The 24795-nt window shown below is 40.1% G+C and overlaps 1 protein-coding gene across 1 annotated transcript in view; it reads left to right on the top strand.

Moving 5' to 3' along the window:
- Positions 1-12023: 12023 nt before the first annotated feature.
- LOC117831780 (RNA binding protein fox-1 homolog 1-like) overlaps positions 12024-24795 on the top strand; it is a 272572-nt gene continuing 259800 nt past the window's right edge. The window contains exon 1 of the mRNA XM_034710617.1: positions 12024-12138. Coding sequence (XP_034566508.1) covers positions 12133-12138 — 6 coding nt within the window. The 5' untranslated portion in view covers positions 12024-12132. The remainder of the gene's footprint in view (positions 12139-24795) is intronic.

The following is a 24795-nucleotide window of genomic DNA, read 5'->3' on the forward strand; positions in this document are numbered from 1 at the left end:
CAGTTTCATTGTTTAATCAACCGCAACAGTCAGATAAGAATCATACGGCTGCAGAATCTCTGGGACTATTTTTTAAAAACTGTGCACACAAATCATTTTAGATCAATAAAATAATCTTTTAATCAATGTTTATAGCAATGTGTTTGTATTTTACGCAAGAAGCTGGGTAATAAGCGAGATAATATATGCTTAACAGGTAGTTATGGGAAATAGAACCCCAACAAGGTGGGACAAGACCCTGATGCTAAGCGTACACAAATGTACGAGAATCTTAATAATCTACCACTTGGTTATGAATAACCAGCAGAACCCTTACAGTATCAACACACCCAGACTCTGCTTGCACCCAGACTCTGTGAGCTCTCGGCAGAGAGAATGTGAATACTTCCTTCCCCACCCCATAGGCATTGATGCCCATGTGTTACTTAATGTCCTGTTTTAACATTTTCATGCAAACAGTGAAACAGACTGAGATCAGCGTGCTGAATGTCGGTCACATGATTCTGCTCCAATAAACTCAAACTGACCCTAAAGCTGAGAAACCTCAGAGCACACACTCTGCAGGCTGAGTGATAAAAATATAAAGCACAAGCATCAGGATGAACTGAATCTGATTCGACAGTACAATATGTTAAATACATTTATGAGGCTGTAAACTAATTTATTTAAAACAAAGTAAAATATTAAACTGAGAAGATTTTCACACACTGATCTACAAGCAGAGGTTTAATCAGTCTTTTACAACTCCAGTCCAATGAAGTGAATATGATTGGATATTATGGACAAAAAAAACTGTATTTACATTTATCAAATTGTAATATTTATATCATACAGTGTGAGAAGTGTCAGCCCCCACAACAGCCTGGCTGCAGATCTCCACTGTCAGGCCAGGAAGTGTCCTAAAATTACAGAATAAGATAGGGTAGAAGTTACTACCCCCAAATTCAGATATCAACTCCTGGGTAATCAAAGCCTGGTTTATACAATTAGGCCTTTTTGCAGTGGGTATTCAGTTAATGTGGTCTTCGAAGTTGCCTATCCCTGCTATGATTAGACCATTATTGAGCCCAGTATTTGATGCATGGCATGTAGATAAAGTAGGAACTGTTGCTGCTTTATCAAAATATGAGGCACCAGTTAGGCTAACAAAATAGGTTTACCACTGTATGTAAAATGATTAAACAAATGATTTCCGGATGTCAATATATAGATGAAACTTGGTGATCAGCTTTAAACCATTCAAGACCACTTGGATACCTGGTCTGTGTTACAGGCCCCAGCAGAGAGATTTTCCCATAAAAGCAATGCAAAAATGTTTATCTTCCTTGTTTTTATGTATATCTTTCTTTGTGTTTGGTTCAGGTTGTTTATAGCCTATAGGAACCATTTGTATGGGTAATTTGTTTACCACTAGATGGTGGTGTTCTCTTTGTCAGAATGTGTATTAGCTTTGAGTGTGTGCTACTGATCATCCAGAACCAAGCTCTTCAAAAACTTTAATTTGGATCAAAGTGATCCAGAAAGTAATCCCTTTTTTGCTATCCCAGATAAAAGTGATCTTGTAGATTTTGTCCTGGTTTTTCACAGGCTTGTCAGATCGGATCATTCTGATCCAGATACCACAAAATCAGGATTACAGAATCTAGATTTGCAGTCTTTGAATAGGCCAGCATATGTTGGTCAAAGTAATATATTTCATTAACACGGTATGTAAATTAAATGTCTCATTGGGATGAGAAATAATAAAGTCAAACAAAATACTTTTTTGTCAGCATACTAATGCTTTTAATGCCCTGGTCACTGACAAACAACAATAAGAGGACCCCCACTCTTCAGGGGTAGAACCACCTCATTAGAGGTCTGGTAACAGATCCTAAGAGTCAAGATGGATCTGGTGAGGAAATTAACTGCGAGGGCAGAGAAACAGATCACTGTAGCTGAGGAGCAGATGAAACTGACTTTGCTTCAAAAGGGGGAAACAAAACTTCGTATTCGCCTCTTTGAAGAGAGGCTGAAAGATGCTGGTGTTACAGTTTATAATGTCATTTTTTTGTTTCTGAGTTTCTGAGGAAGAAATGTCAAATTATTGTTTTTGCATCTAGTTTTTTCAAATTCTAGTTGAAAATATTTCATGTTTAATTATTTCATTTAGAATGGATATTGTTTTGGTATGGTCTGTGTTGCTTCACTATGCAAGCATTGAATAAAAGAATGATTAAATATGTGTCATGTGTCCTACATGTCTCTACATCCACCTTGAATCCACCCTGAATCCATCTTTCCAGTAGGATCAGGATGATCCAGATTTTTAGCATAAGACCTATCCTAATCTCCACCTTAGAGTTTTGAAATACCCAAAATCAACATTAGATCTGGATTCTGGGCAGGATTGGATTACCAGATCCGTATCCCACTTTTGTGGGATCAGGATCACATCTCTGCTTTTGAAATACCCAATTTTGAGACTTTATCCTATCCAGTTGGAAGGCAAATTAATTTCACTGCAATAAATGGGAACATCACCCAAAAGGAAACATTGGTTTTGGATATCTGAAAGACTGAAAGACAGGCCAAGGACTGTCACTACAGCCTGCCTTGATTGATTGCTTTGTACAGGATAAACTACGGACTAATGAGTGGCAGCTTCCAGAGCTGATAAACAGTTTTAAAGGTTAGAAGATCTTTTTAAATATTAACTTTCGTACCTTTTTATCATCTAACTGGGATGGGCATCTTGAGTTTTTTTAGATATTGGTGTAACCATATGTCAAATCTGTTACGTCCTAAACCTGAAAAAAGTGATAATTCGTCTTGCACCTGAAAAAGTGATAGGCTGTTTTCAAAAATGCCTGCTGCATACTAGCTACTTATGTAGTAGGCAGTAGGTACTGCATACTGCGTTTGAATTTAGTATGTAGTATGACTGTTCTGTTCGATTCGTTCTGCAGTATGTTGATCCAGACATCACTGGATTTCCGGTTTCGGAAAGCAGAAGTACACAACGGCCAAGCTGATGGATAAACTGCTTCTCTAGCATCCACTTATGATTTAAAAAGTTAAGAAGTGGTTTATATTGAATTTTCTAATTTTCAAGCACCTAAAAACTGAGTTCCCCACGTCAAAAAAGAAGAAAAAAGAAAAAGCGGAATGAGCGCTGTGCATTGTGGGAAACAGTACGCGAGGGAGACTGGTCCGATGCATACTGTGAAATTTTCCCAAAGGAGTAGACATCTGGGGATTTTTGGCATACTGCAGATTTTGCTCTTTTTCACATACACACATACTGAATTTTGGCCAAATCAGTACGGGCAGTTATCTGCAGCACCTATGTGCATGTTTGACTCTTGTTTAATTTCAACTTCTGTCTTTGCTGCTTTTATTTCACCCTCTCTTTGATGTCTGTTTCAAAGATTTTCAAATGTCTCCCCTCAGAATGTTTAAATGTATTGTGTGAAACACTTTGAAATGCCTTTTTTGCTGAAATGAGCTAAATAAATAAACTCACTTAGCCATGCCTTGCATTATGGCCTTTGAAAGCCTATCCTTTGGTGCCCTCTACTGGCAAAGATAAAAACATTTCAACCCACATCACAGCAGCAGCATGTGTGTACTTAGGAGTGCTTCGCTAACGACAGAGGAGCTGAAAAGATAACAAGTAAATCAAACAGAGGAAGATGACGAAGGTATACATTTGTAGGGTTACAGAGTGTAAAAATGACGCGTCATTTTGAGCATGTGTCATGTGTGTAACAGCAGACCTGAAAGTCAGCAGGCCATGCAGGAAGTCGACTGAAAAACCTCCTGGACCTGTCTGCTGCGATTTATTTTCCTCTACAGGCAATAGAAGTAATGGGCTGCCATTCACTCAGTACAACAACACACACACACACGCGCACACACGGACACACACACACACACCTCTGTACATTTGCACAAATTAAACCTGACACAGGATCGTTTATTCCAGCAATGTCACCTCTCTCCCTCCTCGTCTGCTTGATGTGTTTTGGCAGCCGAGTGCAAATCTCTGACGAGTCGCCAACATGTTTTTATGAAAACTGTTTGGCTTTATATTGGTACATTTTGTCATTTGGAGGGCCTATCAGGTTTAATTACACACTGTATGTCCATTTAAAATTCATTCATTCATTTGTTTGTTTGTTTGTTTTTCCCTATACGTTTGGGTGAGGTAGAAGCCTGTTCAAAGCTTAGGGAAACCCAGAAGACAAATAAAAGGCGACGAAATCCCCCAAAAAACTCCCAAATATCAGAGATAATCCGACATCCAAAATGTGCAGAAATTTAGTAACAGAGGAGAAAAAATTTTGGGAAAAATAAGAGATGCAGTTATACTAAGAGATGACTTACAAATCACGTCAGGACTAGGAAGTGAACTTAACACCACAGCCTCCCCACACAGGGTATCTGGTCCACCTACCAAACCACACTGGCGCACTAACACTTTCTTAAAATGAATTTGGTATCACTACTATAGTACACAGCTCCGTGATAATCTGATGTGGAGGTTAAGAGGAAGTCACTCTCTAAAGTGGAACAATTCAGTGAGAAACATTTTTAGTGTTGCCTTCTAGAACCAGAATCATGTTAGACAGCCATCTGTCTCAACCGAGTTGGGGTTGGAAAGAGGAATAGAGGAGATTAAGAGAAAGAGAGATGATAGTAGTGAGACGGATAGTAATAGTTTTTGCCACTGGAGTCTGGAACGTTGTCAATGGCAGTGACTCAGATGAACCTACGAGACAAGGGAGCTCAGGGACTTCAGAGAGGTCTATGGTTAGTAACTTTTATGGGATAGTGAGAGTTTATGTAAGTGATAGGGGGGTGAGAGATAGAATTGCAGTGTAGCAGCCGTACCCTGACTGGTAGAAGATTTGAGAGGAGAGGTGCCTGATAACTGAAGGCTCTATCTCCCATACTACCTTTGGAGTCTTTAGGTACGACGGGCAGGCCTGCATGCATGGAGCGTATTGACAATCTTGACAATAAATGTTCTGGAAAAATAAAATCCAACAAGATGTACAAAGCAGTTTCAAGCTTGAAACGTGTGTCTCTCTGACCCACCTCGGTGAGCTCTGCACCAGGACTGCAGTCATTCATCTGGTGAAATGAAAAGAGTTAAAAAAAATATATGAAAACTGATTGAAAAGACTCAAGAGCAGCCATCTGAGTATGATTGGGTCGATAGCTGCATGGTCCAACACAGTGAATTCAAAGTGACGACAGAGGACGAAGGTGAGGAGATAGTGTCAGTGAGGATTTATCACAACCTGTCCTGCAGTTTAAGGTTATTAGCATGTATGAAATTAAAGCTGATTGATTGATCATTATCCCTTGGGCAACACTGCTGGTGTAAAATCTGTATTTATCAAAGATATGGAAAATATCAGCAAGATCCAACACTAGGTCTTGTTTATGAATCTATGTAAACTGACAAGATTTGACCCATAGACTATGAGCCTGCATCATTTCAAAATGTAACCTATTATCTATCTTTGAGTTGTTTTAAAAAAACTCACCAGCTGCATCTTTAATGTGTATCATTAATCAACAGGATTGCTGTCGTACATGAAACTGGTATACTAAGAGTTATGTTGGAGAATTCATATGTATACAGTATTATTTCAAGCATGCGACTGAACAGGTCTTCTGTGTCTTAACAGTTAACCCTGTAAGGCCCACTGTTGCAAAATTACGTCAGTTTTAGTCTTAGTCTTATTGTTTAACCCTGCAATGCGATTGGATGGACAATGTGTTTATAGGTCCGACCATCGGGGCATGAACTCACACAACCTGCAAACTTTTCTTTAGACTCATCTCTTTATTTTATTGGACTGGATTTCCAAAGATTCAATTAAGTAAAATGTCTCAAATATTTTTTTAATGATGATTACAATGTCTATAACATGTATAGCTTTAGTTATTGTGGAATACATTCATCAAATATGATTTTGAGCATGTTATGTCTATGTTGTAATTCTACAACCCTGGGTGAAGGTGGTAGTCAAAATTGCAGTTGCACCTAACACATTACATGGGGACATTGCACGTCTCACATGTTCACATATGGACAAATATGCTATTAGAAATATAATTTATTTAATGATTACTACTAAAACAAACTATAAATGTGTTTTCTGTGAAAGTTTTGAGTTTAGACAATAATTGATAAAATTATTTCTGGTTGCAGTATATGAATTTCTATCTGTAGCAGTATTTTAAACTGCATCTGTGTCTCATCAGTTACAAATAATTAACAGTTTTTAAAAAATACATAATTTAACTGATCCTGGGCTTTGTTTTTCTGCCCAAGTAGCTTCTTGTTGCATTAGAGTAGGCAGAAACAGGTTCTGAATGTTTTGGGGGGTTGCTCGTTACCTTGTTCAGGAAGAGGTGAGAATGTTCTGGAATGTGGGGATGTGAAGTGTTCCCTTTTAGTATGATAAGTAGAGAGCCTAATAGGCTATATGTGACAGGTCCAAAAACTTGTTAATTACTGCATCATTATAAATACAGACCCAGTTAAGGTAAAATCTGTTCAACGGCCATGCTCAGAGTATAAGCCTGTGAGGTGGTTCTTAGAGAAAATACTGCTCTAATCATTTCTACATAACGTCTCCATTCTTCAAGGTTACAACACTGTGCTCACCTCACATGTACCTCTCGTTGTGCTTGTTTTGTCTTGCAGGGAATCCTAATGTGAGTGCTGTGTTTTAGGCCACAGCAGTCTGGCAATAATCATTCAAGCATTAAATTGCTTTCAGACGGCCTACTGAGTAATCAGGCAGCTCGCCAGTGAAGCTCTCTCAATGAACGAGTTCATGAGAGGAGGCCTTCCCCAAACCAGACTACAGCCATGTAACATTATCATGAAGAGAGAGATGATAAATGTCATGGTGTTGACACGTAACATTTAGAGTTTATCCACACTTGACCCACGTAGGAACAAGATCTACATGTTAGCACATGGTGGTGTGATTAGGAAAGGAGTAAACACATGTCAACATCCCAGTTAAATAGAACTATCACTGTGTGTTAGTTTGTCTGGAGAACAAACTTGGCGAGGCTGACAGCTTATTGAACAGAAAGAAGGGCATAATAAGACAAGCAAACAGGCTCTATCTTGTATTATCTGCCTGTTTCTTTTGTTTCCTTTTTCCCTTTTTTATTTTATTTTAATGGAACAGATGGACGGTAATGCCATCCGGGAATTTTCATGAACTAAATGATTGCTCGGAGAGTGAGGTTTTAATCGAAGAAAGAGATGATGAGTGTGCTGGATAAAGACAAACAGTATCTTAGCTGTATATGATTTATGTTTGTGTTTAAGTGGAGAGCTAAAACAACACTAAGGTTGAGCTAACCTGTTTGATGTGTTGATTAAATATGTGTTCTGTCTGTTTTGTTGTTGAATTTAAGTTGCATATACAGAGAAATAAATGTTGACTATGACAAAATCTCAATGAACTGAAGGTCAATAAAAAAGGTTATGCTTTGAATATATATACTGCACATTAAGAGACCCACAGTGTAATTTACAGCCTTAATAATTCAGCATCCTCTGCACAGATGACTTTCTATAAGATTTATGCTGTGTGTACGCAGGAGTTTGACGTTGTGATATTTCTTTTCCATATAATGTCCTGCATATTTTGGTTTCAGCACATTTGCAGTAGAGGACATGACCTCTGTGTGTGTTTATGTAAATTATTAACAGATGGTCCCTCACATACATAAGGTCATATCTCATATTTATTGTTGGTCTAAATATAGAGCGTATACGTTTGTTTTAATTAGCTGTTATAACAGCCCACATTCCCTGGAACACACACACGCTGTGTTTTTTTAACCCTCATCTTCAGCAGGGATGATCGCAGAGAGAGTGTAGCTCACCTTTAAGAGGAAAACTAAAATGAACTTACACATTTATGTGATCACTCTAATGTTGTTTTTGCTTCTCTAAAATGATGATGTAGGACAAAAATCTATATTTGAAATGAGGAAAAATAGGAACTTGTGTCTTGTTTTGGCCTGCAGGGGGCAGACTGGGAGCTGTCCATGGTGCTGAACCACTCTGTTTGACACAGAGGGAACAAAGCTTCATTTAGGACATCTTCAACTATAAAATTCATTTGATTTTTGTCATCCAAAAGTTACTGTTAACCCTCCAGACTCAATCACACAAATTTAATCTTAACATGTAAAAATACTAGGCTTCATTAAACGCCACAATGCTAAGTGTTGTCTAACGAAACCATACTTCTTATTCTCAAGAACAATGAAACTTGTGTCCTTTTTTATTTTTTCCTCCATTATGCTTCCAACACATGCATGCAATGTTCCCCAATTTATCAACCCAGAATTTAATTGCTTAGATGTGTTTCCTAGTGTGAAATTCATGCTAATGCTCCCTCAAGTCAGAACAACAACTCAGAAAGTGGACAACATTTAAATTTTTAAGTAGATTTGTCATTAGATTACTGAAACACTTCAGATTCATAGTCAAATAGTTGATTCATGTATTGAATGGATGATTTGTAAATTGTAATCGTTGTTTTGTTTTTTAGTGTAGTTTATTTTAATTCATCGTCCCGGAAACATTCCCAGTCCGTATGGAGATAGGAGCAGAAACATAAGAAGAAAAAGAAAAGAACAGCAAAGTGTTACACTTCAGACATTGGCAATGACCACAACTAATTCCAGCATAAATCGTTCCCCTACACTGCTGAAAGGCATTTAACACAGACTAAGCAAACTGAAACACTTAGTGTGTAAATAGGTACTGAAGTCTCCCTTCATCAGACATGGACAACAAATCAGGACATTTTTTTTTGTTGAAAAGGTGACATCTAAGATCATGATATGATGGACAGTAAAATAAAAAGTGCAAAGAACACTTCCTGTCGTCCTTGGGTGCAGAGTGGAAGCGATCTGTTTCCAATGGCAGAGGAAGGAAACCTCATCTCAGCTGTGCACAGACAGACCTTTGCATTCTGGTTAATACCCTTTTTTGAACAAACAATATGATCTTACTTTGGGTTTACACAGGACTTCTTCCGACCATTTGTGTTTGTAACTTTCAAATAATCTAGTTTTAATCTGACTCACACTACATGTTAACTTATTTCTATAGATGTATTGAAAGCTCTGTAGTCCAGGTGTAGTTATTAGAATAATCCCAATAGAAGATTTGTTTTGTTAGTCTGTTATCCACCATATTAATACAACTATTCCACAGTCTTACCATGTCGCCCATACACCATATGTCACATGGTTCCCATACCGTGTTACCATATAATGCAAGTTTGGGGGCATTTTTATGCACACCCAATACTGTATCAATACAATACCAGGCATTTTAATCTGTAGCATGGATGTCATTTCAATATAAAAAAATTAAGCAACTTTAGATTTTGTATTTGGAAAAATGAGAAAGAATCTCGAGTGGCAACACACAGAATCTGAGTAAGAATAAAATAATCTCCACATTTAGAAGTCTGGCTCCTCTCTCGGTGGGGATCATTATTTAAGAAAAATAAAGCAGATAGTCTCGGCCAACCACCTAAAATAAAAGCTTCCCTCTGAGGCGCACATGAATACAGCCTAAAATAAGAATTGTGTGTTGTTGGTGGCACTGATTACTTAGAGTTAAGACCAGCATTAAGGGTAAAAGTAAAGATAGAGATCGTAGTGAAGGCAACCATGAAGAATAATGTACTTGAAGACGTTAGCTCTTCCTAGCTGTAATAGGTAATGTAAGGTAACAAGTACTCACCTTTAGCAGTGTAACAGTCCGTTTTGATCACAGCTGTTGGGTTGTTGTAAAGTCAAAGGTTATTTTAATCTAATTGCTGTTTCCTGTACACTTTATTTTGTTCTGTGGTGATGTAAGGGATTTATTAAGGGATAAGGGATAGTTCTTGTTACACAATTAATACACATAGTTGTACTTTTTTTTTTAATCTTGTTTCTCTTCAGTAAATGGTATGTATTTTTATATGGCATTATTTGGTTGTTCTTTTTTCATGGTAAAAAAAGAGAAACAAGATGAAAAACAAACAAACAAACAAAGTCAAATATAGCTGGATTGGATCAACCTAATCAAGGTACAGATTATAAAGATATTCCTATCTGGCACTACACTTCTCAAGCAGGACTTGTACTAGCCTATATATATGGTCCAGAGGGCGAGCTAAAATTCACACAAACTGAAAATTCTTACTGTTGCTTTTATAAATTAATTATGTGGGTAAATTCATGCTATTTGGCCATAGACTGTATAAATAATGGACGCAGTATCCGTGACGTCACCCATCTGTTTCTGAAGTGCTGTTTTGAAGCCAATCTTCATCTGGAGCCATATTAGAAATGCTTAACTCAACCTAACTTCTGTCGAGCTAGTGTGAGGTAAAGAGGCTTTGAGCCTTAAGTGTGCCAGCCTGGAAATGGAAAATGGAAAATGGAAAACTTGTGATTTTATATCTTGAAAACTGCTGCATTATAAAAAAAATTCAGCCGTGTACAGTGTGTGCTGATCAAGAAATGGGCTATTCAGACTACACTAGTTTTTTTGTACCAGGCTATACAATTTTATATTTCTGCTGTAAAGATAGTATTTGGTTTCCGATACATCTGAAGCCAGCCTCAAGCGGACTCTCAGAAACTTCCGCGTTGGCTTCCATTCTGGCGGCCAGAGGTTGCTGTTTGTATTTGGCTGAATTCTGAACAGAGACAAAGTAAAAAAAAATGAATAAAAAGTAAATAAAAAATATATACATTTAAACAATAAAATGAATAAAGTCTCAAAAAGCTACCAACTACACAGTTACTCTTTTTTTAAAACCTCCATGACAGTTTGATTATGTTTTGCCCCTGTAATTCACTTTAAATCCAGCCCTCTGATTATTCAAATCTTTTAGTTAAACGTTTTCCCAATAACAACCTACTCAAGTTTTCAACATCACACACTAAAGGATTTATCCAGATAGATCAAAAAAAGCATGGCTTTACCCATAGACTGTCTAAAATATGGACGTAGTATCTGTGACCATCTGTTCCTGAGAGCTGTTTTGAAGCAAATCGACGGCAGCAGCCATATTGGAAATGCAGAACTCAACCAGGCAGAGTGTGACGTAGTGTGAGCCTCCTAGCCAATAGCTATGTGTTCCCGACCGGGAGTCACGTCAGTCATGTCCTTATTTGGGCAAAACTCGTAATCTTAATATCTTCTGAACCGTCACGTTACAAAAAAATTCACCCCCTGTACAGTGTGTGCCATTAGAGAGATTAGCTATGTAGGGCCAAGCCGTTTTTTGAACCAGACTGTAAACATGTTTATTAATGCTGCAAAGATCGTCTTTTTCCCATTCATGTCAGTGTAGTCTCCGGTGTTTCTGCAGCCAGCCTCAAGCGGATTTTGGATGTATTGCAGTTTATAGCACTTCCGCATTGGCTTCATTGTTTGAGACCGGAGGTTGCCGCTTGGTTTTACCACAATTTGTCCATAATCCACAATAATTCCTTCAACAACTCTGTTTTAAAATTTGATCCAATCCGGTAATTTTCAGGAAGCACCTCCGGTCAACTTCGTTTCCCACGTGTTTCCTGTTTACAGTCTTACTACTGTAAGTCTGAATTCAAGTCTGTTAACGTCTAACAGCAGACTGTTGTGTCAGTTTTGTTGCAGTAGCGTGTATATTGACTAAAAAAGAGCTAAATCATCGTCGGAGTAGTTTCCAGACCACATTTGATGTTTACCTTCCATTTTTTCCCCACACAGTCAGTTCTTCTACATCAAAATCCAGCTTTAATCCCTATGACCACTCCTACTACTACCAAAACAGATCACATACGTCTCCAGAAATCATGTCACTCACTTAAAGATTCTGTATTTTTTTAAATAATCTGAATTTAAACATTATTTAAGACAAACATGGTCAGTTCCGGATGTCAGACTCTTATTTTGAAGGCAGCTTCCGGTGTGTGCTCACCATGTGGCGCTTCACAGTCTCTCTGTCCGCGCTGTGTGTTTGAGCAGCAGAGGAAGGCAGAGGGAGACAGAGCAGCTCCCAGCAGCTATCCGCATCTCGTCCACGCGGAGCTTCCAGCGGCTGAATGCAGGTGAGTGAAGCGGGAAAAGAGGTGTGATAGTCGGGGAGAATGTCTGCAGAGCTCCACTGGTTCAACTGGCTGCTCTGGGATCAATGCTTCGTTTAGGATGAAGCTTTTTTATTGAGATGAAGGTGGTGTGCGCAGGTGACTGCTGACTGTCTGACGGTGTTTTCGCTGTGATGAATTGTTTGAGTTGAAGTTGGTGTTGAAGCTGCAGGGGATGAGGAGGAGTATAATTCAGGGGTCAGATGAAGTTTTTAATGCTGCACTTTGAAGTAAAGGTGAATGTTTTGGCTGCGTAATGCGTTTTTCTTCTTGTACCTCCATTTTCTGAAGATGGAAATGAGACCTGTTTTTCTTGAGATAAACTGACCCTTCTGCACACCTGCAGAAGCTCTAACAGAATGTGGACAGGCATGCTCAATTTTTTAATTTTCGATGTGTTTTTATTTTTGTCATATTTAATAGATTTTGAATCACACACATGGGGACTTCTAATGTGCAAGTAATTAAGCTTTTATTAGGGCAGTGTCTTTGAGCTGCAACACACACAGTTTTGCTGATTAAAAAAAATGCTCTATGACAAATTAGATCCACACTGAAATGAAAAAGGAGATGTGAAGGATCTCTGAAGTAAGTGTGCAATTGGATGAATGCTGTAACTTAAAGAAAAGCACACCTAAATGCAGGTGTGTTTGTCTTTGCAGTGAGATGCAATGTGCCCTCAAGACTGACTGCTGCTGTGTCTTTTATGCATGATGCCCACCGAGCCCAGGTGTGTCCAACACTGCTGATTAACCTGCCAATAGGTGTGTGCAGCCTGCAGATAGAGAGCTGAGCCATAGCAGAAGGTCTGTCACAAATGGTTAGTTTAAAGTATTGCAAAAGATGCCCGCCACGATTTCCCAGAGCCCATCGCTGCACCTTCATATCACTTCTTCTGTCCAAAACCCAAAGACTCCACGTTTGCTGTCATTAATGGGATAGAAATGCAGCAAACCTGCAAATGAAAGATGCTGGAGACAGCAAGCGTTTGTTGTTTTCTATTGAAAAAAGACTGATATTTATTTTGTGTTAATCAGCTGATCTTAGTAGCTTTGCTTGGTAGGTCTTTTTTATTGAATACAGCTGGTAGGTGTATGGTTTTTATCAATAAGCTGTAAAAAAATAAATAAAAAAAGCCTTCAAAATTCATATTTTTCTTACATCATATCTGGTTATGATGTTGATCCATTTGTTAAACCAGGTAACATCAGTTCCAAACTCTCCTACGTGCCTGAGTGTCTCTGTTTCGAGACGTGAACAGATGTTTTTTGCTGCTGCACAAACTTTGGACTGACTTCAGAGTCAGCAAAAGTTCACTCCAGGTCAGTCATGGCAGAAACAAATCATTACCAGACATCTGAGGAGACGTATATAGAACAAACTTCACTTTTCATCATACTAGCTTAGACCAACATGTCGACATTTAACCAACAAACAGAGACAGCAGCTTGTTGACTTGTTCTTCTGTATCGGTTGGCGCTAAGAACCATAAAGTTTGGGCATTATTTCGTCAATTGATTGATCAGACAGTCTATCAAGCAACAGAAATAAACAGGACAACGGCCAAAGAGTCTTTACTGGCTGGCTTGCATATTTGGCTTTAAAGCATTTTCATATGACTAATTTTTTGGACTTATAATTCTAAGCCTTTAACTTTATCCTTCTATATGTTATTGGGTTTAAAGCTAGGGAGGTTCCAAAGGGACACATTTCTTACAGTTGTTCAGAAAAAAAAAGCTAACTAACTAACTGGTGTACAGGTGAGAAAACATTCCCAAAACAGTCAATGTTGAACATGTAACCATGCGGCGCTATGTTGTGCCATCTGTCATTTGTATTTGTTTACACATGGGTAGTAGTGCATCGTCGCATTAGGTGCCGTGTCCACTGTCACCAGCATCCTCAGTGCAAAAACGGCCTCTCAGCGCTCTCAGTTGTGAACATTTCAACTTTTGAAACACTCCCGCTCTCATCGACCAATCAGAATCAAGAAGGGGCAGGACTACTAAAATCATCTTTGTCAACAACAATGGCAGAGGTCTGTACGGAGGACAAAAGTTGTCAATTTTTGCTGTACCTCGAATAGCTGCTGCTAATGCTATGACATGATTTTTTTAAAGTTATATTTTTGGGCTTTTTGCCTTTATTGGACAGGACAGCTGAAGAGAGGCAGGAAAAGGGGTGGAGTAGAGAGTGGGGGAAGACATCCAGGAAATGGTAGCGGCCGGGAGTCGAACCGGCGACCTCTGCGTTGAGGACTGTAGCCTCTGTATGTGGGGCGCTTAGACTGCTTGGCCACCAGCGCCCCATGACAAGGTTTGTATTAATAGTTTTTACAGTTTTTTGTTGAAATGCCATTGAATGAAAGCAAGTACAAAGCATACAGAGCATTTTAAAACCAACCCAATGGTCACTGCTTAGGGAGGCGGAAGTGCCACGGGACTACCTTCGTAATCTAGCAACAGTAAACGCTGGTGAGAAGCGCTCTGAAATTGAGGTTGTGGGCATTCCCAGCGCAAAAACACGGCAGCACTGGACACGGCACTTTATGGTAGTAGACATTAACCGGCAAAGTGGTAGGTGGCTGCGTTAAAGCTTAGACACAACAAATGCCCGCAATTTCAGACCTACTTTGAAACTAAAAATATGAATAGTTAGTTAACCAAATGTTAGTGTGCAGATCCCCACATGCAGAACAGACAACAAACTGACACTTGAGCAATGTTAGAACCAGCAGTGGAGCTTAACATGAATTGTTGGCGCTAAAGGTGACATTAGAGAAAAGATCACATTAGATTAAAGTGTTATTTGTTGATGTGCGCTGCAAAGTTGAAGCTATTTCCACTATTAAGAGATTCTTTTTTTGTGTGTGAAGCAAAATTTCAGCCTCTGGAATCCACACAAGATTTACTGCAGGATCATTTATTTTATGTTGGTTAAACATAACCTGGTAAAATGAGCTTTTCTAAAAAACGGCCCTAAAACCAAACACCATGATGTTTGAGTTCATACAGACATCTTGATGTGCACACAATTGGGTTAATATCCCTTCCTCCACCTCATCCTCCATGAACTGTGTCTGGATGAACTATCCTGCTGCTTCCAGCTACTTGAGGCTGACCGGTGCCCAGTTTGATGACCAGTTAGTTAAGGATTTCAAGAACTTCATCATGATGCAGGTTTCTGATATGTTTTGTAGGTTTGTCTGCAACACAAGACAAGCAGACCAGTTTAAAAAGTTCTGCTTTGTATGGCGTCACGATCGAGCATTTCTGATGCCATACAAAGACGCCGGGAGATTCTCAACTCTGATTTTCTTCTCTCTTTTCCCATTTGAGTTATTATTTTAGTAGTGCATTTAGAACGGTTCCCTGATCATGATACCAAACATCATCATCACCATCTGAGGATATCTCCTACAGTAAAACATATGATACATTAATCCTCACAACTGGTGAGATTTGATGTTCTGAACCAAAGTCTTGAACTTGTTCCTTCACCACTGAAGACATTTCTCATGTTTGCACTTGTATGGTGGCAATGCTCAGCTTATATTTAGATTAGATTGGGACACAATTCAGATCAGGTCTATCTTGTGTGAACAGTGCAGAGAGAACCTGTCCTGCTCTGCAGCGATCTTTCATGTGGTGAATATGCAAAACTAGGCAGAGAAGCAGCTGCTGTTTGCCTCTCAACAAGCTGGCTGTCGTGTAGGCAGGGACCGTGTATTGATCGCCTCATGAAACTGTGTTTCTGTGGAAAGAACTATCACACGCTGACAGACTGTGCGGCTGTAATGAGCAGCTCACACAGAGTCCTGCAGAGAGGATTTACAAGCTCCTGAAACTGTTTACAAGGTTTGAGTTAATATTGGAAGAGCTCAGGCAAAACATGTCCACCTGCTGACACTCAAATGCAGTGTGCATTTGTGTGTGCGTGCGTGTGTGTGTGTGTGTGTGTGTGTGTGTGTGTGTGTGTGTGTGTGTGTGTGTGTGTGGGTGTGTGTGGATAGTGCAGTGCAGAAAAAAGAAACCCATAGACGTCCACATAACAGTTTATGCCGCACTTCATCCCGCCTGCTGTGACCGCTCCGCGATGCAAGACACCAACATGTAACCTGGCTGCTTAAGTTTTTGTGCTGATCTTGTTGGGGAATCACACGTGCAGTACCCCAAAGTGTTGCTTAGAAATACCCAAAACACCCACACAAAGCAAAACAAGAAACTCTAGGGAGAAGACAGACTCTGCAGACACAGACTCTGCAGACACAGACACCATCACACACTTCAGAAATCTCCCGCCACAAGAACAGTTTGCTTCAACTGAGCTATCTTTATCAACAAGACATGGTAACGACTGATTATGAAGCCTTGTTCATAGTTCTGCATTGAATCGATGGCTTAGCCTATGTAGCGTAGTTCTGCATAGCCCCTGTACCGATGCAGCAACCCACACACGTAGCCGACCCGCACCTCCTCCAAAAAGTAACTACGAGTTGCATCCACGCGGACCGCACCATGGCATTGTATTTCCTGCATTTACAGCACTTCTGGGATCGCCACACATCGGCCGTGTACTTCATCTTCTCCGGCGTCTCCTCTCTATTCTTCCCTGTAAATAGGGATGCACCGATCTTACTTTTTAGGTCCCGATACCGATATCGATACCTGGGCTTTGGTATCTTAAGATACCAATACTAGTATTGATTTAACAATCTCTATTCCCTAATGTGAGGATAGAATCATGTAATATCTGTTGGGTATGAAGATTAACTCACCAAACTGCTGGTGCATATTTATAATCTCTTGAATAATGAAACTGTCAGTTTAAAAATGTTCATTTTATTTGTGTTTACAAAGTCAGAAAAGGCTGAAGTTGCCAAAGCAGTTATCCTCCATCATGCTCCACCGGGCAAAAATGCACAGACCAGCCGATGCTGATGATGTAGGAGACTCACATGGCTGTTGTAAACACAGAAAAGGATAGAACTGAGATGAATACATCTGCCATATGGGTCGGCACTATATATCGCCCCTTGTCACCGATATCGGATCTAGCTTTTAATTAACATAATACGTTCTGATTCACTGCGAATAAGTAAACAGAAAATGTAGCCAGGCCAGAAACAGGCGAATCGACTATCAGAGAGACCACACTGCCCTCAAGCTTTTAGGTGGAGTATTGCTGTGCGACAGGGACACATCAACACCAAGCGGCAAGCTCCGGTTTCAAAAGATGAAGCCTATGTGGAAGTGTTACAAACTGCAATTTATCAAGCGTCCGCTTGAGGCTGGCTGCAGAAAAACCAGAAACAACATACACACCAATTAAAAAAAGACGATGTTTACAGCAGAAATAAACATGTTTGCAGCCTGGTTCAATTGGCTAATTTCTCTATCGGCACATATTGTACGGGGTGAATGTTTTTCTAACGCGACACACTAGCTCGACAGAAGTTAGGTTGAGTTCAGTATTTTCAATATGGCTCCCGCAGACGATTGGCTTCAAAACAGCGCTCAAGATCAGATGGGTGACGACTCGGATACTTACGTCCATTATTTATACAGTCTATGATCACGTCCGCAGAAGTATGAACCAGGCTTTACTCCCATTTTGCACCATGGGGACACTATACACGATGCAAGTTGCATTAATGTAAAGTTTTCACGTTCCACATGGTGATCACAGTAACACAAATCTTTGTCGCACATATGTTCTGTGGCGTACCAGTGATGTCCCGTGTCTTTGAAGAGACCTCTGTGACAGAAGCATCTGTCTCCGTAGGGATCCAAAGATTACATTGCAACCATTTCAGTGTGTAACATCGCTGCAGGCTGAAGGAAACAACAGGAGCCATACAACAAAAAAAAAAAAATGTAATTCTGACCCAAATATGTGTGTGTACTCTTCGCATCCCTGAGCTCTTGCAGTTTTCATCCTGTAGTTTGTGCTTTAATCTCTCGATGCCCTCACTCCGGAGTCAGAGGTGTTTCCTCTACACGCAGCCTTTCACACGTGCCATTATGTTTGGAAGAGGAAATAAATGTCCAACACTCCCGCTGTACAAGGTGAATGATATCTTTCATCTCTTATTATTAATATTTTTGCGGCAGAGTCAACATACACACACTCCTCTCCCCCTCCTCCATGTCTCAGGAAGCAGCAGATATTTCTCATCTTTTTTTTTTTCCAGCCATCCTTTATTTGTCTGCCAGCGAGTGATTAAAATGTGCCTGCTGTGCCTCAGAGGAAACACACGGGCAGAAACATCAGCAGCTGAGCCCACAACATGAGGACCTTTGTTACATGCTGATGAGCTCAACACGGACACACAACCAGGAGGAACTCTGGGAAATCATGTAGGGCTGAGACCCCCACCACTGTCCCTCTTTCTGAAACCGAATGAGCTGTCTTCATTTTACATTCATGGGTGCATATGGAGAATAGTGAATGTACCGTAACGATAATTTAACTCACTTTACTTTAAAAAATAGGGAACTCCGCTTTATGAAACCTACATGGGCCCTGTAGTTACATACTTTCTGGTTATAAAGTCTGGTTTTTACTTTGCAGTGGCTGTCGTGGACGCGAAAACTACATACTTGTGCATCAATGTCGACGTTAGGGCCCTATGAAATCCATTTTATTTTTTTCCAAATTCCGTTTTTTCCATTTTTATTTTTTTGGAATTATGTTTTTTACCGTTTACACTTATTTAACCACCATATAAAGTGGGGCAAAAAAAGTATTTAGTCAGCCACTGATTTTGCAAGTTCTCCCACTTAGAAAGATGAGAGAGGTCTGTAATTTTCATCAGAGGTACACTTCAACTATGAGAGACAAAATGAGGAAAAAAATCCAGGAAATCACATTGTAGGATTTTTAAAGAATTTATTTGTAAATTATGGTGGAAAATACGTATTTGGTCACCCACAAACAAGCAGGATTACTGGCTCTCGCAGACCTGTAACTTCTTCTTTAAGAAGCTCTTCTGTCCTCCACTCGTTACCTGTATTAATAGCACTTGTTTGAACTCGTTATCTGTATAAAAGACACCTGTCCACAGCCTCAAACAGTCAGACTCCAAACTCAACCATGGCCAAGACTAAAGAGCTGTCGAAGGACACCAGGAAGAAAATTGTGGACCTGCACCAGGCTGGGAAGAGTGAATCTACAATAGGCAAGCAGGTTGGTGTGAATAAATCAACTGTGGGAGCAATTGTAAGAAAATGGAAGACATACAAGACCATTGATAATCTCCCTCGATCTGGGGCCCCACGCAAGATCTCATCCCGTGGGGTCAAAATGATCATGAGAACGGTGAGCAAAAATCCCAGAACTACACGGAGGGACCTGATGAATGACCTGCAGAGAGCTGGGACCAAAGTAACAAAGGCTACCATTAGTAACACGCTACGCCGAGAGGGACTGAAATCCTGCAGCGCCAGGCGTGTCCCCCTGAAGAAGAATGCTGTGTTGCATCCCAAGAACACCATATCTACTGTGAAGCATGGGGTTGGAAACCTCATGCTTTGGGGCTGTTTTTCTGCAAAGGGGACAGGACGACAGATCCGTGTTAAGGGAAGAATGAACGGGGCCATGTATCGTGAGATTTTAAGCCAAAACCTCCTTCCATCAGTGAGAGCATTGAAGATGGAACGTGGCTGGGTCTTCCAGCATGACAATGATCCCAAACACACCGCTCGGGCAACGAAGGAGTGGTTCCGTAAAAAGCATTTCAAGGTCCTGGAGTGGCCTAGCCAGTCTCCGGACCTCAACCCCATAGAAAATTTGTGGAGGGAGTTGAAAGTCCGTGTTGCCCAGCGACAGTCCCAAAACATCACTGCTCTAGAGGAGATCTGCATGGAGTGATGAGCCAAAATACCAGCTACAGTGTGTGCAAACCTGGTGAAGACTTACAGGAAACGTTTGACCTCTGTCATTGCCAACAAAGGTTATGTTACAAAGTATTGAGTTGAACTTTTGTTATTGACCAAATACTTATTTTCCACCATAATTTACAAATAAATTCTTTAAAAATCCTACAATGTGATTTCCTGGATTTTTTTTCTCATTTTGTCTCTCATAGTTGAAGTGTACCTCTGATGAAAATTACAGACCTCTCTCATCTTTCTAAATGGGAGAACTTGCAAAATCACTGGCTGACTAAATACTTTTTTGCCCCACTGTAGTATGTGCTCTTTTTGTCAGTGAATAAAATGTCTGTTAATGAAATGCAAAAATACTTAAATTTATTAATGCAACACATCATTGCACAATTTTGGCCAGTACTTTATGTCAAAACATAATGTTGTAACATAACAATGTACCAATACGTGCTATAAGTAGGCAAGGCAAGGCAAGGCAAGGCAAGGCAAGTTTATTTATAAAGCACCATTCATACAAAGAGCAATTCAAAGTGCTTTACAGAGTTAAAAACAAAAACCAGAAAAGTAACAATCAACAAAAACATACAGCAAACACTTCAAACATTAACATTTTATATGCGGCCAGTTATGTTTGATCTACTCTCTCTCTCTCTCTCTCTCTGTACTTATGTAACTTAACGTACATAGTAAATAGTGTTGGGTCTTGTTATTTATTTAAATTAGGAGGGATTATTATAAATAATCAGCCCCCTTCGCTGCTCTGAAGTCTTACTGTCCCGTCGGACACAGAATCCCAACTGATCTTGTCTTAACCATAGACTGTAAATAAAAATGGACAGCGTTGCTCTGCCCCTTCCCGTTGTACGGTTCTGAAGCCAAAAAATCCCGCTCCTGGGCACAGCCATTGTGCAGCCAGAGCCTCTAAAGCCACTGTAATAAGCTCCGCCCTACAGCGTAGCGTCACAAGACGCTGTGTGTCCTTTGAAGTTTCACTCCACGGCGGCTGTGAATCAAAGGAAACCTGGAAGTAAAACCCTGTTTTTTAAACTCTAATAACTAACGAAAAAGAAACTTTTCAGGAAAAAGAGGCCTTGGACACAAAACAGTCAAATACTAACTACATATCACCACAGCATATGGATGTGAGAAACACTCATACGACGTGTATTTATTTTTTAAAGTTTGACTGCCCCCCCATTCAAATGAATGGGGTAGGCTGATTTTTTTTACCTATACTGCAGCCAGCCACCAGGGGGCAAACACACTGCTGAAAGCTTCACCACCAGGGGAGCATCCGGCCCCCTTGGTCTTAACTGAAATTAACCCTTAAATTATCCGATTCATCTCAGAACTTCTTCCCATGGATTAAGACTCACACATTGAATCTTTTCTGTCGAGTCGCAGCCCGAAGCTGGGACAAGCTACAAAGTACAAAGTGCTTATAATTTTACATGGTTTCAAGTAAAATAAATAACTGAACGTAAACACAAGTCCATTTCAGTTGTTTTGTCCATTTCAGCTCATCATAAGTGATTGCCTAAGGACAAGTATTCTAATAGTAGGACTAGCTAGTCCTTGTGAGGTACCATCTCTCTCCATTTAGGTTTCCCACCGCCCCCGTGACATCACGAGGAGAAGGAACGTTTGTCTGGGGAAATGTTTCCGGGGACCAGCCTTTTGGGGCACCATCCGTGCATCTCATCACAAACACTCACCCGCCCACTCCCGAAATAAACAACATGTCGAAGCGGCCACCAGAAACACCGGCTAAGTCTGCAAAAAAAAAAAAAACGAAACTGATGATGACAGCAGTTCCGTCACATTATGTCAATTTCTGCAATTTAACCTGTCTAACATGAGTTTGGTTCTACTCGAGGTTTCTGCCTGTTAAAGGAAGTTTGTCCCTGCTGCTGTAGCTTGCTTAATACTGCAAAGTTCTCTGCTCATGGTGGATTAAGATGAGATCAGACTGAGTCTTGTCTGTAAGATGGGACTGGATCGTATCCCGTCTTGATGTTGGGTCTCTGTTAATAATGTAACATAGAGTACAGTCTAGACCTGCTCTGTTTGTAAAGTGTCTTGGAATAAGATTTATTGTGATTTGGTGCTATATAAATAAATATTGATTGATTGATAGTTCCCAAGGAACCCTCTAAGCCACATACAAAAACTGAACAATCCTTTTGTCACTAAAATATCACAGAAACGGTCTTAAAAGCACCTGAAGCAAATGTTAAAACTGCAGAATTGCACCACACATTGCATGAAACATTACAGACTTCTTGGCATAAGGGCTGTACTCGTCCTGGCATCTATAACTTTGTGTTCTATCTGGTTCTTTTGCAGGGTTGTCGAGTAAATAGGGCTTCATTCTGCAGAAAGAGAGAAGCAACATATCTGTTTTTGTAATATGTCAAACCCTGAAAGAAGGCGTCTCCGTCCTGATCAGCCTGACGCTCTCCCACAGGGCCAGACGGTCCTCCCTGGGGCTCGGGAGGAAGAAAATTGTGCATTTCTGGAGGTTGCTCATTGTGCAGGGTCATTAAGGTCCCTGACTGTAATCAATAGCAGTGTCAGTAGGTGGGATACAGTCGAGAATGCTAACCAGAGTGTGTGTGAGTCTGTGAGTGTGTGTGTGCTGGTATCAGTGTCTCCGGCAGAGGTGGAGCAGCCTTTCATGCGATGATGGATTTGCTCTCAGATGTGGGCTTTTGAATCCAGACACGGTTTGCAGTGATAAACAGGCATTAGACTAATCTTCATGGGCTTCACGGTGCAGGAAAAGCAGCAACGAACATTCCCGTCACTTAGTGATGAATGGAGTGTGCCGCCATCATCAGAGTCTATCTGCATGGCTGACAGTGATTTTTGTCAGTTTGGGGTCATTTTCTTGCTGCATGTAAATGAGACTGTTGTTATTTGAGTTTTCTTCAGGTTGAGGCCGGGTGATTGGAACGATTGCTTGGAGGCTTTGAATGCAGGAGAGCATCACTGTGGCCATTAAAGCTGCAGAGGAGGGTTTGAAAAGTGTGCACCGTTCATTCATCAGTGTCAGCTGACATTAGAAACCTGCATCAGTGCGCAGTGATGTGATCATGTGTGCTGAATTATCTCACAAAGGACTGCAAGTAATAAACGTTAGAAATCTTTTTGCTCCAAGACAGAACGTACTGAGACAGTGATGCTAATTAGCAGAGTGCTGTTATACAATATTCACCATCTCAGCTGGTACACTAACTAGTGGAGGCTAAAGGTAATTACATTAGCATTGCAGGAGAGGTTACATGCTGAGGATAGTTGGCACCAATCAATAAAGTTGTGACAACATCAGTGCTTCTAGTTGTCAATCCATGATCTGCATGGATAAACTCATCTGAGATCATGTGAGACGCTGATTGATTTCTATTTTGTAACAACGCTTTGGTTCTGCTCATACTTTTAAAAGTTATAACTCCTTCCAAGTTGAGGAAGAGTTTGGACAATAATTTTACAGTTTGTTTTCTTCTCTGAATAAGTCGGTAAAATCTGTCCGATTGATGCAGGCCAGCAAATTTACTGTACATCACAAAAGGTTGGTCTGAGTATCGAATGAAGGAATATGCAAACTCGTAAACTTAATATCTTCTGAACCGTTGCGTTAGAAAATCCCCCCCTCTCATAAAGTGTGTGCCAATAGAGAAATTAGCTACGTAGAGCCAAGCCAGTTTTTTGAACCAGGCTGTAAACATGTTTATTAATGCTGCAAATATCGTCTTTTTTGAATTGGTGTCTATGTGGTTTCCGGTGTTTCTGAAGCCAGCCTCAAGCGGATTCTCGATGAAATGCAGTTTATAACACTTCCGCGTGGGCTTCATAGTTTGAGAGCGGAGGTTGCCGCTTGGTTGCATCCCCTGAATTGAGACACATCTTTAGTCTGTACAAAATTAGGCGTATTCTCTATGAAGTCACCCCTTTGGTGTCTAGAGAAACATCATGTTGGAAAGCGGACTTAGCAAACTTTTAAACAACGTAGAAACTGCTTTGATGTATCTACCAGTCAATCAACTTAGCCACGCCCCTAGTTATTCAAATCAATGTTTAACTCTTAGCCTTTATATTAGCAAAACAGATGCGTTATAGAAAAAAATCAACCATCCTAGAGTGTGAATGAAGACATAAATGTGCTACATACCCATAACCGTGGTTTAAATCAAAAGGTAAACATGTTTAATGGAGCTGTAAAAACTGACATTTCAATGTGGGAGTTAATGGGGATTCATTGACTTTTGGAAACAGTGCCCAGTGGACACCAGGGGAAGTGCAGTTTTTGGGGCTTCAGTACGTAACAATGGAGGTTGATGCGTAATCAGTCATAAAATATTGATTCAATTTACTATAACTGTATTTTTTGAGATACATCTAGTCTTAAAGACAATATTTTGATTCTTGGTAATGCCAAATATTATTGGCTTTTTCACCAATTGAAGGGAACTTTGAATGCTGTTACTTGGATCTTACAAATAGTAGAGCTACAATGTTGCAGATCTCACTGTATTCTGTATGTTTTCCTAGAATTAGATGACCAGTTTTGCATCACATGGTCTTGTGTAGGTCATTACAGTATATGACAGTGCATTGAATGCAACCTTTTTTAAAGGGATAAGTATCATACCAACAAATTCTTTCCAGTGCACAGCCCTGCCGCTCAGGGTGAGATCTTTGTTTTTCCAGCCATTTATCGAGGTCACTTAGC

The sequence above is a fragment of the Notolabrus celidotus genome, chromosome 20, assembly GCF_009762535.1.
Source record: "Notolabrus celidotus isolate fNotCel1 chromosome 20, fNotCel1.pri, whole genome shotgun sequence".
Taxonomy (NCBI): Eukaryota; Metazoa; Chordata; class Actinopteri; order Labriformes; family Labridae; genus Notolabrus; species Notolabrus celidotus.